Consider the following 18,984-nt stretch of genomic DNA (forward strand, 5'->3'; position numbering starts at 1 on the left):
TACAAGTATCAGAGACTTCAGGAGACAGAGAGGTGACCTCATTCCTGAATCACAATAGCCTGACTAGTAATGGTGCTCTGGACTTTCATCTTTCTGAGCATATTTTCAGTTTTGTTATTGTTGTTTTTGTTATAAAGTGCAAATAACAATATCTGCCTTGTAGGATTGTTGTACTTTTGATAACATTTCTATAGTGATTGAGATGCATACAATTGAAAATTCATGAGAAATAGCTAAAAAAGAAATATTAAAATAAAATAAGGGGTAATTATTTTACTAGTTCCTCCTCATTGTTTTATTTATTTTGCTTTGGTTATTTGTTAGAATAATGGGATATGAACCTTTTTGGTTGTGCATCCCTATCAGTGAATCATCTAAATTTCATGCGTACAGATACACACAAATACAAACAACAACATGAATTAATGAAATATTAGCTAAGCATGAGACTGGGGTGAAGCTTTACTGGGTAAACTCCTTGCTTGCAACCATAAGAACCTAAGTGGGGATCCCCAGCGCTCACATAAAAGCCAGCATCTGTAACTCCAGTGATGAGCAGGAAAACATAGGTGGATCCCTGGGGTTGCTGGACAGTTAATCTAGTCACACTATACAAGTAATACTACTACTAATGTGGAGTACAATAGAGAAAGACATCTGATGCTGACCCAGGCCTTCTCATATGTGTTTATGAGCAAGCCCACTTCCCTACACATGCATACACATGCACACAAAACACACACACACACACACACACACACACACACACACAGAGAGAGAGAGAGAGAGACAGAGAGAGCTAAGTGTCCTTGTTTTCTTCCCACACTCTCATGGATTCTCTTGTTTATCTCCTGATGAGTACACACTCTCCTCTGGTGGTCGAATTATAACCCAACATGGCTGCCCCAAATACAGTCCAGCTAATGTCACATTTAGAAAAATACTGCATCATACTTCCCCAGAAAGCACAGGTTGTTCCCAACTAAATTTGAGATGTGAATATGACTACATATGGATAATTAAATTCAAAACTCATTTCTAGAAAAGGTAAACAACAAAACTAATATGTAGAGAAGTATCAAAATGCTAAAATAGGGGGCCCCCAGGTGGGGGATTGGGATCCATCACTGGTACATGGGCGGGCTTATTGGAGCCCAATGCCTAGGCTGTGACACCTTGCACTGCCTTGGTGCAGGGGGGAGGGGCTTGGACCTGCCTCAGCTGACCCTGGGGCAGGCTCTGCTGACTCCCCATGGGAGACCTTGACTTGGGAAATGTGGGGATGAGGGGTGGGTTGGGGGGAGAGTGGGGGTAGGAAGAGGGTAGAGGGGGCAGATCTGTGGTTGGTATGTGAAGTGAACAGAAAATTTTTTAATAGAAAAAAAGACAACAATGTAAACCTGCTGATCCTATGCTCATTTCAAACCCATGTTGATAACAATATATCTCCCTGGAGCTCCTAAGCATTTTGGGCATTGCTAATCTAGTGAGTTAGAATAAGAAATGAAAGATTGGTTGCTACTTAGCTATCAGTAAAAAGCATATGTATTTTGCCATGAGACCAAATCAAAACAGAAGACTTCAGCCAGTCATGGTGGTGGTGCACATCTTTAATCCCAGCACCTGGGAAGCAGAGGCAGCTAGATCTCTGTAAGTTTGAGATCAAACTGGTGTACAGAGTGAGTTCTAGGACAGTCAGGGCTACACAGAGAGACCCTACCACAACAAACAAGAAACAAACAAGAAACAAAACAGAAGACTTCTTAGAAGAAGGCTCTACACTGCCTGCCGGTTCTAGTTGATAGAGGGGCAGTTCTAGGATGTCGACATTAGATTGAAATCTTCTATCTACTCTTCTCTCCATTAATTTCTGACAAGTCACTAAAACTCCTTAGGGCCAACAAGCTCGTCTTTACTGAAGCCAGAAGGCTACTTAGCTGTGGTTGTAGTTTGTCTGCTGTTCCGATTTCAGTTGTCGGTTCCTCAACACGTGTCGCTTCTACCTGGGCAAGTGATTAGACTACACGAAGTCTTAGAGAGAGAGAAGAAAAGAAGGCTTGAGACAGAACAGCTGCCAATTATACCTGCAGAGAAAGAGAAGGAGTCAGTACAAGACGATGTGGATGCACCGAACCCTATGCCAGCGTAAGTGCATGATTACCTCATTTATTCATTTAGTTAAGACGGATTTCTAATTAGCAGGTAGCATGACCCGCTTGAACTTGCTACACAAGGGATACCAAATATCTTGGGGATAAATCGTATGTCTCTGAGCACCTAACACATTTCCTCTTCTATGTCAAGATCAGCATCACGCACCTTTGAACTAACCCTTACCACAGAGGAAATCCCCTTCTACCCACACATCTAGACTAAATATATATCTTTCCGAAGCTCAAACCTGAATTTAAACTGCTATGAAAAAGGAAGGAAAAGGTGTGTGTGTGTGTGTGTGTGTGTGTGTGTGTGTGTGTGTGTGTCCATAATTGGATTATTTATCATCATTAATACCAAATCTTTTAAAAATCTTAGAATATTGTACTCAGTTGTTTGATCAGTGAGCATTGAACTTGACCTCTGAGGAAAGCCTTGTGTAAAGTGTTCAAAATAGTAATGATACAGCATCTGGATTCTGAAGCATCCCACATGTGTCTTCTTCATTGTTGAAAATATGATAGGCCTTTTCCTCTGGAAATCTTGGTGCTCTTGTCATTAAAGCGTGTCCTGACTCCATCTCTGACATTAGGTTCTGATGTACAATTTATCTGTCCTAAAGCCACCGGGACCTGCTAATCAATGCTGCTAGCTCAAACTTGACAAGTGATCAATTCATAGAATAAAAATCACATAGACTGCTTTTTTTTTCTTTTTTCCCAATACAAGAAGCAATGTGTTTATTACAGACAAATAAAGAGAAGATTAAAACTAAGTCTTGTCACAACACTTGATGATATTTACCACTAACATTTTGGATGTATCATATACTCCATGAAGTTTGTACATGGCTATTATATTTCACTAAATATAACATGTATTATAAAAACAGGAAGTGCTTAATTTCTTAATTTTGTGTCTAAAAATACTACTGGTGCCATTGTAACACAAATTATAACCCAAGAGTGGTGGGAAGCCTTTAATTCTGGTGCTCAAGAGGCAAGTGCTGGTGGGTCTCTGAGTTCGAGGCTAGCCTGGTCTACAGAGCGAGTTCCAGAATATCTGGGTCTATAAGGCTATACAGAGAAACCCTGTCTCAAAATACCAAATGAACAAACAAACGAATAAAACCCCACAAACTACAAAATATACCAGATGTAGTCAGTTCAGCTATAGTCTTAATGTCAGTGGTTTAAAGCAGAGCCCCACTAACTAGATGTGGTACCTCACACCTTTAATCCCAGCACTGGGAGAAAAAGGCAGGTGGATTTCTGAGGTTAAGGCTAACATAGTTTGTTTATATGGTGAGTTTCAGGCCATCCAGGGCTACAAATCGAGGGCCTATCTCAAAACAAATAAACAGATTAATAACAAAAATAGACCCTCAGTCTTGGGACATTTTGGAGTCCTGAAAGAAAAGCATTGGAACACGAATTGCTAAATGGTCTTATTAATAAAAAAAAGAAAGAAAGAAAAGAAAAGAAAAAACAACAACAACAACAACTCGGAGCCAGATATTGGGGTGAAAGCTGAAAGATCAGAGAAGCAGAACAAGCCAGCCGTGTTCTTGCCTCTACAAAATCCTCAGCCAGAGAGAGACTTCCTGTTTACTCACGCCTTATATACCTTTCTGTGCTCTGCCACCTTCCTTCCTTCCTAATGCTGAGATTAAAGGCATGTGTGCCACCACGCCTGGCTCTGTTCCCAGTGTGGCCTTGCACTCACAGAGATCCGGATGGATCTCTGCTTCCCGAATGCTAGGATTAAAGGCGTGTGCTACCACTGCCTGACCTCTATGTTTAATATAGTGGCTGGCTTTGTCCTCTGATCCCCAGGCAAGCTTTATTGTGGTACACAACATACCACCACAAAGCACCAACAAATTAATCTTAGCCCCTGTTGTGAATTAAGACTGGGGATATGCTATTAGTTGTCATAGGTTTTCAACAGTGATCATGGTTATGCATGGATTAGTAGATTGCTTTTCATGTTCTCTTTGTTTAAAAGATAACTCTGTATCTCTCAAGGTGTTTAGGTAGCATTATTTTCAAGTAATGATATTCATCAGTTTAAAAAAGAACTTTTTTTTAATCTCACATCTGTAGATGTTTTTATGCAGTTTCCCGGAAAGAAGCAACTGAGATGCTGGAGAAGAATCCTTCTTTGGGAAATATGATCCTGAGACCTGGCAGTGACAGTAAAAACTTCTCCATCACTATCCGGCAGGAGATAGAGTATGTTCAATTAATCTGGCTATCATACTATTAAGAGCATGGTATTCCAGTCAGTACCTGTTATGCTGTCTGTTAGAGCTTCAAATATAAACATAAGCATGAGAAGCAGTGTGACATAAGCAAGTCTCTCTCCTTAGTGGTAATAAAGAGAACAGGTCTGGGATTGCTATTGTTTAATCTACAGTGTTCACAAAGGCAACTCAGTTAACTGATGTTTAAGCAGAGACTCAGAGGGAGTGAGAAACCAAACCATGTCAGCATGTGGGGAAGAGCATTCCAGGCAGCAAGTGTCCGTGCCCAGAAGCAGAACACCTCTCTTGTTCAGGAAACAGAAAGTGCCTGCATACTTTACCTATAAAAAGGCCTACTGAGGAGCCTCCTGCTAAAGTTTATACATATTTGTAAAATGGTTTATGTTTGATAAAGCCAGTAATACTTAGATGTAAGTGTCAGGGCAGAAGAGCTAGCTCCTCAGGGGAGTGCTTACTTTGCAAGTGTGAGAACCAGAGTTCAATCTCCAGAATATATGGGGGGGGGGAGGGAAGAAAGAAGGAAGGAAGGAAGGAAGGAAGGAAGGAAGGAAGGAAAATGATGACATATGCTTGTAATTCCAGCAGTGGGAGGTGGAGACAGGTAGATGCTTGGGGCTCACTAACCTACTTGGCAAGCTGCAGGCCAGTTAGAAACCTTGTCTGAAAAAGAAGGTTGAGGGTACATCTAAGGTTGACCTCAGGAGTCCACAAGTAAGTGCACACATGTACATGGGTAGTCACACACAAATATACACACAAAATAATTTCATACATAATTAGAGTTGCTGGACCTTCTAAGGCCATTCCAACTTTCAGAGTCTATAAAAATCTCTGCATTTTTAACAGAGATTCTGGTTTAGGTAACACTGTCACAACTGACAATATAATTTAAAATACAGAAGCTTCTGTCCTACATTTAAATACTCAATAAGTGACTATGTCCTATCGAAAACATAAATGGAACACTGATTTTTCTGAATCTACTATTCTTTGTTAGGATCATATTCTATTTATTCACCATAATGTATCTACCAATAAATATACCAATTTATTTCATAAATAGCTGCCATTCTAAATAGATTGAATATGAAGACATTAACAGTGGATAAACAGGTAGAAAGTAAATATATTTTAGAGAAAAAATTAAAACCATGGCAGTATGGCTCAATTACTATTATAAGCCATGGCCCCAAAGCTTCATTTGCTTGCCAGTTAATATAAATAAACCCTTGTCTTCCTAGAGTGGCCATAAACCGGTAACAAGAATGTTAGGTGAGAAATTAGATCCTGGTGCTCCCAAATATGCATTGGTATCTCTGTGTATTTTTTATATTTTTCCACTGTGAATAATTGTCAATCTTCTTGTGGATTCCTTATGTTTCCTACTTATTATATACTAGCATTTATTTAGCTTATAGCATATGCTATAATGACATATGCTTTTACAAGCTAAACAGCAGCAACACATTTTCAACTCCATTGGAATATAATAAAATATTATATATTTTTAATTTACAATTTATTTGATTAATAATTTAATCAGGGGTCTCAAAAGAAGTACAGGTTATAGCTGCCAGTGAATATATTTTTTGGCCAACACAGGTCTTTTTTTTTTTGAGATTATAAATAATCACAACATTCTCCCTTACCTTTTATCCCTCCAAATCCTCCCATATAATCTTCTCTATTCTCCTTCAAATTCAAAGCCTCTTTTTTCACTAATTGTTATTGCATGCATATAAATATATATGTTCCTAAAGATAACATATAAGTATAACATAGATGTTTCTAATTGTTATTGCATGCATATACAATATATTCCTAAATATAATCTGCTCAATCTGTATAATGTTACTTGCATGTATGTTTTCAAGGTTGACCATTTGGCACAGGACAACCAAATGGTGTGCTCTTCCCTTGGGGAGACCACTTCTCCCACTCAAAGATTTCCTCAGGTGCCTATAACTCTCTGTGGTTGAGGCCTACTGGGTTTATCCCCTGATACACTTTGGAATGTTCATTGGTGTTGTCCTTTTTCAGCTCAAGCTTGGACAGTCCTGAACCCTGGAAAAGCACTCACTCCAGATACAAAGCAGAAAATTCCACCCTGCTCTCAGGGTTTAACATCTTCTAGTTAATATGTCACTTGATTTTTAAAGATAACTATCTGCAAGAGGATTAGAATTGTGCCTTGCTAATAGAGTAGAGCTTAGTGTAAAGTTTTTGGCAGGAATCTGGACTATTAAGAAACACCTGTGTTTCCCACAAAACAAGCTCATATTCTTTCAGGGAGGTTTCAGGAGAAATGCTCAGCCATGCAAGTTGATGAGTGAGTCCGGTAAACACAAACTGGGAAGGACAAACTGGTTTACAAAGCAGAACTTGAAAGTGATTTTCCCCCATGTGCTTACAGATCAGCTGTAGGAAGGAAGGCTGCCCTTGGGAGTAAACAGAGCTTGCCTGTGCCAAATCATCAGGTGATTCCTCTCAGAGCAGAGCATCATCTATCTTTAATCAGCTCAGTGGCACATGAACTCATAAGACAGAAAGCTATTTTTACAACAAACCTCACACTTTTTTAAAAAATTTTTCCTTGAAGTAGTTCTGACAACTAGGTGCCATGCTGGCATTATAGTCAAGTAAGTCATTATTAGCTAAGGAGGAAGTAGAAAACTTTTATCCCAAATTCATCCTTTTTTAAAACTTGAGATCAGGAACTAAGAAAACATATTTAGAACCTCATTTCAACTCATGCTTTTCTTTTCCTTTAAAGACTAGCTTCTCTTTTTCTGTCTTAGTTTAGGTTGACTTGTAATTCTCCTGGCTCAGCTTCTGAACTGCTGGTATCACAGGTGTGAGCCACCACATCTCATTTTACGTACTCTATTTTTGATATCACAACCAAAAATGCTTTAAACAGCTAATTTTATCCATTTTGTCTTTTACTTTGCAAAGCAAAACAAAACAAAAATTGGAAGAAAAGTACTGTCTACAAGGAGAGACAAAGCCTATGAGACTTCAGGGCCATTGTTTTTCTGCATCACCTTTGACTTCAAAACTTAGTCCCATTACCCAAAAGTCCTAAGGGCTTCTACTGACCTCTGTCTGCCTTTATCTCACACTTTCCCCATGAATTGAGTATATGAAGTGACGGCTACTACCAACAAATGTTGTCCCATTATATGATACCCTTTGTATACCTTGTGTTGAGTGCTACAGACATTTCCTACAGGCACAAAGAATAATTGAGACAAATAGTATTTCCATGCTTTATAAACTAGATTGGCAGAAAACAATACTATCTACATAATAAATGTAGATAAAATAAGTATAATTCAGTGAGTGCTTAAATATGTCAAGGACTGTACTAAGGGCTTTGAGAGTATTGGCCCACAATAGCCCTAAGAGGTAAACCTTTACCATCTCCATTATGTAGACTGAAAACACACACACGCACTCTCTCTCTCTCTCTCTCTCTCTCTCTCTCTCTCTCTCTCTCTCTCTCTCTCTCTCACACACACACACACACACACACACACACACACACACGGTGGGAGGGATGTTTCACACACACTCACACACATGGTGGGGGGATATTTAGAGATCACATATGACAGAAACAGAATTTAAGCCAACGGTCCTAGCAATCTCCCAAAGTCATTTAATATCAGGATACAGGAATTCTAATTGAAAGTGAAGAGCATTTTCAACAGTAACTTTCTGGTTACAAAGATCTTTTCCTGGTTGGGTAACAATACGGCCAGAGCCAACCATTTTAAACAGGCACATGTAAAACATGTTCTGTCCAGAGACTCTTTCCCTGCCAGTCTGTAACTAATTCATGACATTTTATTGTTAAGGAATATTTCTTATGAAGGGAGAAGCTTGGCAAAGGTTTATCCCCTATTTTGAAAGTAGGCCATTGCGATTAAAGATTTGCTTTCCAATGTGGTAACCAGTAGAGTGGAGATTTGGATGTAATGACAGATGAGGAGAATCACCAAATAGGACACTGTCATACAGTTTAGCCCTCATGGAATATGAACTAGAAGTGGGAAAGTTGTGGTTCTAAAAGGAAGGTGAAAAGGCCTTGTAGACAAGTTAAACCTGATGAATACTTTTCCTTAGCTTCTAAATATGAGGCTAATATTGAATTAGTTTGCCATTCTGATAAATGACACCATAATACATGTTGTTAACTTGTCACCATTAGAAAAAGTTTGAGTTAAACACCATTGCCATGTGAACCAAATGAGTTCAAGACAATCATGCTACTATCCAAAAGTAACTGCCATGGACATTGACTTCTGTCCTCATCGCAGGTTCTTAGCTCACAGCAGATAGCATTAGGAGATGAACTCCGAATATTGTTAAATCTGGCTTTATAAATAAGTGCTGTGTTTATAATGTTGGAATACAGTGATGGAATACAATGTGATTTCTTGTTCTGAAGCAGTTCATAACAAAATCTTACCACTTGGGGTGGTAACAATTTAGTGTGTTATCTATCTAAAGAGGAAGGCCTGAAGATGCCCCTGCCCTATTTGCATTCCCATCCACTCACCTGTTACAGAGCACCCAACATCTTTCCTGCCTTTAAGACATCCACAATGTTAGCAGCAATGTTGGATAGCATCTGAACTAACACAGTGACAGCTGTAAGGGCTATTTGGTGGTATTAGTGATGAGTGGAGTATAAAGCTGTTTGCTTTCAATAATTCTTTTTACTTTTCTTTTACTAGAGAGGGTACATCATTTAACTTATAAATCCCCACAGAAGATTTCTTTTATTCCTTTTAGTTTGGGTTTATTTTATTTTATTTCAGTTTTAGGGAGTGGACATTACACATGTTAGAGAAGTGCTGAACCACTGAGCTACCGTCCTACCCTTTCATAATATTTTGTAGGTCTACTTTATAGGTTACTGACTGAGAGAGTTTTAGTTTTTATTTTTATCTATTCTTTTCTCATTTATCAGTGTGGTGACTCAGATTTCATATGCCTCTCATTTTTTTCCATTTGCCTCGAAGAGATATAGTAATCCCAATGGAAAAAAAAATCAGGATGCTCTACCCTAAACTATAGTTGTAGATGTACAGGTTTACTACACAGGGCACATTCTATACTCATTAAGTTTGCAATAACTCAACTATATAATTAAAGTGAGGTCAACCCTGTATTTCATTTTAGAATGCCAAGAATCAAGCACTACAAAGTGATGAGCACTGGAAAAAACTACACCATCGAACTGGAAAAGCCCGTACGTAGCCATCTCTTTGTTGTTGATAAACTTTTTTCCTGTTGCCTTTCAAATCTACCTTTATAGAATCCAGAGAAAAGTGGGAAAACAGAAGTCTTCTTCAGGAAGAGACACAGTGATTGATTGTAAAAGGGAGATAGGCAACTCTAGGTAAGACAGGAAGGGTGAGAGCCTTGAAAGAACAGGCAGGTGAGATTGACTGGAAGATAACCTTCATCTAAAAGTGGTTTTCCCTTTACTTTCTCTGCAAATGATTACTCAGTATGATTGTTTCAGAGAAAGAAAAATGTTTTTATGAAGTGTCTGTATAATATCCTCTATTTACAAATATTCAAATGAACCTTTATCTGAAGGGAAGCAATCTAGTGTCTTGTCCTCTAATATCTACCATACCGAAGTCCAACAATGCCCTCTTAAGACCAGTGTACTAGAAGGCCTGGTTTCTTGTCTTCAACCCCTCCTCAAGCTCAGTTATTATATCATGGAGCCAATGATAAGCAATGTCATCCTCCAGCACAATGTCTGGCACACAGCTAGGTAATTTACATATGCAATTTAATCTTTTCTATTTTCATGAGGTAAATATTGTTATGCCTATTATACAGGGGAGTAAAGTGGCATTTATACTCGTCTCAGCCATTGAAAATGTGGTGATGTGGCCTGTATTTCTTTAAAATTAGCTTCTCATTCCTTTGCCTCTCCAGGCACATTGTATAGCAATGTCTAGGTAGAATTTCTCATGCTTTGACTATAAGTCTCAGAGAGACACTGATTCATACAGCTCACTTCAGTCAAGGATGTCTCCAGAACTTCTCAGATCCACGTCTATGGATCCAGCTATGTATCTCAGCCAATTGGAAACTCCAGATCTTCTTGCCTCTGTCTCCCAAGTGCTGGGGCAATAGGTATGCACTAACCAGGCCTGGCTCCAACTGAACTTTGTAAGCAAAGTTCTACTGAAGGAAGCACAGGACTAGGTTTCTGAAGGAGTATCCATAAAACTAAATGGCCAGAAGTGGTTCCAGTGAGGCACAATGTAACTAGTGCACCTTTGTAAGTGGAGACCTGGACTCCTTGTGGTTAGCCTCTACACTCCACAGTAGAAGGAAAATGGACAACCTGGATAGTTCTGTCAACTTTCAAACTCCTCTGTTACCCAGCCCTTCAACCAGATTGCATAATTTATAACCAGACATGTCTAATTGCTTCTGTGGGATTTTCCTATTCTCATTTACTTCCTCCATACCCAAATCCCTAGTTCTAGCACCATCTGTGGGAGGTCAGCTTCCACCTTTTAAAGGGTTCTTATGAGGAGGAGAGAGGAATAAGAAATGTTTTAGATAGAAAGATAACGGAGAGAAGACAGACAGAAACACTAGATAGCTTCAGGAGGACCTGGATCAAGATCCACTGGCCCCTCCTGTCTCTTCAAAAGGGCTTTTCATAAAAATGCCAAAGGATGGGGCAAAAGACCTCCCCTTGCTAGATCAAAGCATACTGCACAGCCAAGTGTAGACCCTTCCAAACACCTGGTGACCATGCCCATGATCAAATCATCCTCTTATGCAGCCCTGCTGGGTAAAGCAAGCTCAGACTCTTAGACCTTGAGTAAGTTCTCAATAGGAAACCTCTCTGGGTCTCTACAGCTCCCCTTTCTTAATATAATAAAGGGCCTCTCAGACCCCTCAGACAGTGTCTTGCCTTAGGTCATTTTTCTTCCATAGTCAACCTTACCTGTCCTTGTGATACACTTTCCATCAAGCATACTCTATCTTAGGTTGGAAGCTAGCAAGAAGAATATTGCCCATTCCTGACTATCAGCCTCTGGCAGCGGGAAATACAGAGCTTAACTCAGCTCTGACTCAGGTACCTGCTAAGAGCTTGCAAATAATTGAAACAACCACAGCAGTCCCTAGGACTGCCACACTCCCCAGTAAAGGAGTAAAGGATGGTAAAGATAGAATGTCTTTTTTAAAAATATTTTTTATTTAAAAATTTTTCTTTCCTTTTACACATCAATCCCTGTTTCTCCTCCCTCCCCTTCTCCTGATCCCCCCACCTACCCGCATCCCATTCCCATCCCCTCCTCATAGAAGGTAAGGCCTCCCTTAGATAGTCAACACAGACTGTCATACCAAATTGGGGGTGGACCTAGCCTCTCCCCCGTGCATCAAGGCTGAGTAAGGCATTGCATCATTTTGAATGGATCTAAGATAGCTATAACAGCCTTAGCTGTGCCAAGCCCTTTTAAAAATCAATAAACTCCGGCTGGAGAGATGGCTCAGAGGTTAAGAGCACTGCTTGCTCTTCCAAAGGTCCTGAGTTCAATTCCCAGCAACCCCATGGTGGCTCACAACCATCTGTAATGAGATCTGGTGCCCTCTTCTGGCCTGCAGGGATATGTGCAGACAGAACACTGTATACATAATAAATAAATAAAATCTTTTAAAAAAATCAATAAACTCTTGATGCAAACATCAAATAAATCAATTAATTCCTGATGCAACTGCATCAAACTCAAAGACTCTTTTAGCTTCATCAAACCATGATTCATTAATATCAACAGATTAACATAATTCTAGTATGTATGTAAATACATATTTACAACTAGCATGAATATTTCTATACATATTTACATTTCTTACAAACTTATATTCAAAAGCAAACTCTCTATAGGACCACTTTGCAAACTTTAGCAAACATCTAAACGAGATCTCTTAACAGAACTATTTACATTTTCTTCCAACAAGACAGAGGGTACATGAATCATGAGTCACCACAGTTAAAATTGTAGGTGAACTCAAAACTGCTTCATTTCTGAAGTTTGCAAAAGCTCAGAAAAGTCAGTTCTAATTACTGTCTTAAAGTTCTCCCGCAAGTTTGAAATTCGAGCCTAATTTATCAGTGGTCAGTGGCTATAGAGTCTTTGTATCCAGCTGCCTTGAGCCCGGGATTTGGTGAGTGCTGCCGCTAGGGGACTGGAACACTCAGGATGAAAATGCCCCCCCCCAGCCACCTTCCCTACCAGGCCCTCCCAGCCATTCTGGAACCAGTGGGAGTGCTCTCAGCAGCAGAGAGTCACCAGCCACGGGGCAGTCCCTTTACCCAAATTCATTGCAGTTCCCCTGATTGCAACAATTCAACTAAGTTCAAACAAATGGCTCTGAAGTTTCACTCTCAGCCACAGAGGCACTTTCAGTTAGCTTTCCCTAGGCAAAACCTGCTGCAGGGCAAAAGCTGCCAGCTAGCTGGGGAAGAGTCCTTTCAAAAGAGACTTTCTTACAGACAGCAAACAGAAACTGCATGGCTTTAGCTGATAGCTCTGTTCAGGCTTTTACAATCCCAGTCCTTAGGCCCAAGTGCTCTCAACTGCCTCTCACCCCAGGGGCTCAAGTTTCCTCCCACTGCTATGAGTCGGGGCTCTGAAGCAGCCCTGGCTCTGGGAGGAAACCTAGCCACTATGAGCTGTGGCTTCACTCACACTATATTACCGTGGGCATCTGGCCGTTCAATTATGGGGAGCATTTGAAAGCCTTATACCTCTTTCCCTCTGCTAGATGCCTCCTGAATGCTGGCTTGGAGAGGAGACACAGCACTAGCAGCAAGGGTTTGCCACGTTCAGGGAGGTTTTTGTGCCAGGGCAATTATGGGCAGCTTTTTCATTCTGATAGATGACCCCCCCTCAGTTGAGTCATTTCTGCCCCTACAGAAGGAAGAGAGACTTGGGAAGGAGAGACCTGAAGAGCTTCCAGTTGTTGAGAAAGAGAAATTATTAAGTTTTTCAAGCCCTTTAGTTCCTTCCTTGTCTCATCCCAAGATTTCTGTTCCTTAAACTTGGCTTCATGGCTAAGAGAGAACTAACCCCGATTGAACAATGTTGTACAAGTGTTCTCATCTAGTGGCAGTTCTAGTGGAGTGGAGAGTTTTATTCCCCCCATGTCCACCTCAGGGAATACCCCCCCCCCCCCCCGCCGCCACTCAGGGCTTAGCTCTAAGCCATCTCAAATTAATGCCCACAGGCCAAAAGCTTTCACTGGAATTTTTTCCAGTCCATGTTCCACATAATATTTTTGCATTTCAATTCCAATTCTCCCCCAGGAGTCTGCACCTAGAGTCCCATGGTCAGAGAAATAAGGACACAGTTCCTCTACAAACTCCAAGAACCTCTGTACTTGTTGCTGTTCTACCTTTCTACAAGTGAATATTCAAACATCTGCTTACTATTTCCTACTCTAAGTTTTTTCCTACACAATGTTCCTATAACTAAGCCTTATATTTTTTTCCTAACTTAATAGATAGAAATTAAGAGAGAAAGAAAGAAACCCAGGCAGAGAGAGATACTTGCTGAAGCCTAATTTTTCTATAGAGAGATTTTGCTCTCAAAGAATAAAATACCACCACCTAACCTTTTCATAATTCATAACCAGACATGTCCAGCTGCTTCTGTGGTACTCCTCTCCCCACTTACTTCCTCTGCACTTAAGTCCTTAGTTCTGGAACCATCTGTGGGAGGCCAGCTTCCACCTTTTAAAGGGTTCCTATGAGGAGGAGAGAGGAATAAGAAATATTTTAGATAGAAAGATAGCAGAGAAGAGACAGACAGAAGCACAGGATAACTTCAGGAGGACCTGGATCAAAATCCACTGGCCTCTTCTGTCTCTTCAAAGGGGCTTTTTCTAACAATGCCAAAGGGAGGGGCAAAAGATCTCCCCCTTGCAAGATCAAAGCACAACACACAGTCAAGTGTAGATTCTTCCAAACACCAGGTAACCACACTCATGGTCAAATCATCCCCTTATGCAGCCCTGCTGGGTAAAGCAAGCTTAGATTCTTGGACCCTGAGTAAGTTCTTACTAGGAAATCTCTGTGGGTTTCTACATTATAGAAGGTTCTTATAATAAACATTTTGAAGGCTAGCAAATCTTAGGAAGGAGGAAACATTTAGTTATGGAGCTGCCACTTTTTCTTGTTTGCCTATTGCAGTTCCAATTTCAGGAAGGGATAAATTAGCCTAAATTGAGTCATTTTTCTGTTTTAATTGTGGGGAGGTAAAGTACCTAAATATTGTTCTTCAGACTGTACCCAATGCTAAGGGGGCACTTCCTCGCCAAAGAATGGCCACATAGTCCTTAAAAGGGAGAAAAAAAAAAAACAGGCATGGCTAAGAAAATCATGGCTGTTCAGCAAGTTATTAAAGTATGATGCCTACCTGACCTGAGTTTCTGGAGGTCAGGAAATACACAACAATCCCCACTAAACTGCATCTCTTGTTTATTTTTAGTCAGGCACTGAACCATCTCTCACTTTCCTTTACACAGGTAACACTGCCAAACCTTTTCAGCGTCATTGATTATTTTGTGAAGGAGACTCGAGGGAATTTGAGACCATTTATATATTCAACTGATGACAATCTTGGTATGTCCTTCACTTTACTGCTACATCAAACAAAACAAAACACCACACATGCCAAGGTACAAACTAAACTTTTAAAATTTAAAGCTCCTCACTTGGCAATCATCTTTGTCAGAGTCTGGGGGGTGGGGCAGGGGAGAGAAGCATCTCCTTCCAGATAGTCTATGAGGTATGCATTGTGATTATTAACATCATTCCATCATTCTATTTGACTTTATCAAACAAGTTCAGGGACAATAGAAAAGCAAAACAATATAGACTCATAGGTAGCAAATAGGAAATGTAACCGGATGAGCCCACAACAGTATCAGATGCTTGAGGCTGGATAGAATGCATGAGAGTAAGCAAAGGCTGTGGGGATTAGCCCCTTGGTATGTAGCTAGAGTTTTCCTGGTCCTGTCTGGCCCACGGTCAGGACAAATCTCTCTCACCCACCAGTCCCGCAGCCACTCAGACCCAACCAAGTAAACACACAGAGACTTATATATTATTTACAAACTGTATGGCCATGGCAGGCTTCTTGCTAACTGTTCTTATATCTTAAATCAACCAATTTCTATTAATCTATAAGTTGCCACTTGGCTTGTGGCTTACCGGTATCTTTACATGTTTCTTGTCATGGCAGCGGCTGGCAGCGTCTCCTCACTCAGCCTTCCTGTTCCCAGAATTCTCTTCTCTGCTTGTCCTGCCTATACTTCCAGCCTGGCTACTGGCCAATCAGCATTTTATTTATTCAGAGCAATATCCACAGCAGTAAATGGCCTTGATATAGTGCTATTCTGCTCTGAAGGTAAAGAAATCATATGGCAAGGTCATAGGAGTGAGGAGGTGATGAGGAGCTACTGACAAAAACTGTAGTTGGGTCCAGCTTCAAAATTGGTGTGCTCCTTTTCCATAAATGAAGAACTTTGAAACAGTGGTAGGTAGTAGTCCATTAACCTGAGCAATGGGACCTGTGTCAACAGTATAGTTCACATGTTCATTAAATTGACTCCATTTGCATTCTAGTTTCTGCAGGCTAGCCTCGATCATCTTGCCCTGTTCTATCCAACAGTCTACATGTGGTCACTGGGTCTCCAGCTAGTTTGGGTTTCATTCAGAACAGTTTCTTTTCCTATATGTTATAAAGGAAAACTACTTTGTCTACCTGCACCAGGGGCATATCTGCAAAGTCTCACTAATTGAAACAACAGCAGGTTTAAAAGTCTAAGTTCTTAAAATATAACTGTTTGTCTTTGGATGCTACATTACAATACAAAAAAAAAATACAAGAGCTCAGAGTCTGCAGGAGCTTTAGGAAGTGATCAAATGCAATCTTGGTCTCTGTAGGGTTCTCTGTGCACTCAGCAGAGAAAGTGTCTCTAAGATGTGGTCACACAGATTGCTTGGCAAGTTCTGTTATAATGTTCACTGACTCTTGAAGCAGCACAGTTCACTGGGTTCTTGTTCTAAAAAATTCTTCCCTGAGTCTGAAACATCACTTCATATGAATCTAATTTCAGGCTTTGAAATACCGTTAAAATTACCACATCATTTCCTCTTAGTGTTTCTACCTGCTCTTTGACTTACTGGTTCCTGCAACCCTCTTTCCTCTTATCTCTAACCTTCTCTGTGTGTTGTCTAGCTTCTGAAAACTTCTCATAACCCATGACCCAAAGCATAGGCATGTAACTGCACACATTACTTTGCCTGGTGTGTATGCAGGAAAACATACCTACTAGGGTCCGTGAGAGAAAGAGTTCTTAAAATAACATCTCTCCAAACTCTTAGGATTTCTTAAAATAAAATCTGGAGTGTGTAGAAATCCGTTGTAACTCTCCTCATCCCTGGATATAATTCTATCAGTTATTTATTCAACCCTGTATAATAAACCACCTCCACAGTGGTTAAATCAACAACTATTTTATTGGTTCGTTGTCCTATGAGTCAGAAAATTGTATTGGATTCAGTTGGGCAGTTTTTCTAGTATCACTTTGTCACTCACATAGGCTCCAGCGTGATGGAAAACTGAGGCTGATCTTGTCGTCCCCTCCTAGGTGCTTGTGTTACAGGATTGTACCACCACACCTGGCTTCTTGGGACTTTTCTATAGGATTCGTGGTATGACAGACAGTGTTAACTTTAATTCATGTTTCCCAATATGCATACACTGTATTTTTTCCTTACTGTATTGGCTGGAGTATCCAAAACCTCCTTTCTTTGCTCCCAGCTTTTTGGAAAAAGTTTCCTCTTTCACTCCTAAGTATGAGAGTACATTTATTCATTTTTTGTCTAATTCAGAATGAAGGAAGTTTCCTTAACAATTACTACTTGTTTATTCAGATATTGTAGGTAGAAATTTGTGACTTGTTTTTCTGTTATATATGTTCACATATATAGTTTTTCCTTAGTTGGTTCATATGATGAATTACACAGAGTTTTAAATGTTACATTAAACCTACTTGATTATTATATATTTTTTTAAGTGTTAGATTTGCCTAATATGCCAAAATGTACTTGCTTACAAGAAATACTTTGTTTTTGTTGAGTGACTTTACTTCTAATATTTTACTGTCTAAGCTTCAGTATGGTTTTCATTCCATCTTAGATTCAGGAGCTTTGTTTAGGCTGGAGAATATAGCTCAGAGGAAGACCCTGCATGTGACCTCTAGTGCTCTCCCCCAAGTTAAAAACAAATGTAGCTGCTTTAAAGTCCATGTGATAATTCCATTTGGTTGCTTCCTTATTGGCATGTTATTTTTTTTCTGGAGAATTAGAGGACTGGCTACATTTCTCTAGCTTCTTGTGTATCAAAAAATTTCCAACTGTCTTTCTTTTCTTTCTTTCTCCCTCTCTTTCTTTCTCTTGGGTTTTTGAGACAGGGTTTCTCTATGTAATAGCCCTGGCTGTCCTTGAACTCACTTTGTAGACCTAGCTAGCCTTGAACTTAATATCTACCTTCCCCTGCCTCCCGAGTGCTGGAATTAAAGGCATGCACCACCATACCCGGATCAATTTTCTCACTTTTTACCAAGTAATTTGGGGTTCCATTTGGGCATTTTGAGTGTTATTGCCATGGGTCTTTGGGTCTTTCTCCAGCCTCTGCAGCACTTGTTTCAAGCAGGCAATCATTCTGTCTAGGGTGAAGCAGCTCTCCCAACTGCTGTGGGAATAAACTCCAAGTCAGTTACGTTTGTTTGAATGCTTTGGGTTTATACACCTCAAGATCTTGTCCTAGGACAATGGCCCATACTGCAGCTTAGTTCTTAGAGCTTTTGATGCATCGCATTGTCAGCTACCATTCATCAGCTGAAAGACATTTAGTTTGTTTCCTAGCTATAGTGATCAGAGCAACAATGACATGGCTAAGCAACTATCTGTGGAATGGGATAGCCGGGTCATGTGGTAGATTTAGTTTTAGCTTTTTGAGTAATCCAAATACACTGATTTCCAGAGTGGTGGAACTAATTTGTAATCTCACCAATAGTGAATGAGGGATCCCCTTACCTTACAATCCTCCCCAGCAATTACTATCAATTGTCGATCTTAGCCATCTGACTGGGAGAAGATAAAATTTCAAAGTAGTTATAATTTGCAACTCTAATTGCTAAGGGTATTGAAAACCCTTTGAGATAATTCTTAACCATTTTTTTTTCCTTTGGAGGACTTTCTGTTCAGACCCATGGACCATTTTTCAATCGGGTCATTTGTCTTCTTGACTTTTAAGTTCTTTATGTATTCTGCATGTTAATCCTCTCTCCGATGTATATATAGCTGGCAAAGGTTCTCTCCCACTCTGTGGGCTTCCTTTTCATGGCTGTCCTTTTGCCATACAGAAACCGTTTAGTTTTAAGAGGTTCCATTTGTCAGTTGTTGGCCTTGTTTTTCCTGAGTGAATGGAATACTATTCACA

General features: G+C 40.0%; 1 protein-coding gene across 1 annotated transcript in view; it reads left to right on the top strand.

The window, feature by feature from the left end:
* The window catches only part of Stap1 (signal transducing adaptor family member 1), a 42,061-nt gene that overhangs the window by 20,394 nt on the left and 2,683 nt on the right, over positions 1 to 18,984 (top strand). The window contains exons 5-8 of the mRNA XM_059274603.1: positions 1,973 to 2,145; positions 4,260 to 4,388; positions 9,611 to 9,680; positions 14,999 to 15,095. Coding sequence (XP_059130586.1) covers positions 1,973 to 2,145; positions 4,260 to 4,388; positions 9,611 to 9,680; positions 14,999 to 15,095 — 469 coding nt within the window. The remainder of the gene's footprint in view (positions 1 to 1,972; positions 2,146 to 4,259; positions 4,389 to 9,610; positions 9,681 to 14,998; positions 15,096 to 18,984) is intronic.

This window comes from Peromyscus eremicus, chromosome 10 (genome assembly GCF_949786415.1).
Source record: "Peromyscus eremicus chromosome 10, PerEre_H2_v1, whole genome shotgun sequence".
Classification (NCBI taxonomy): Eukaryota; Metazoa; Chordata; class Mammalia; order Rodentia; family Cricetidae; genus Peromyscus; species Peromyscus eremicus.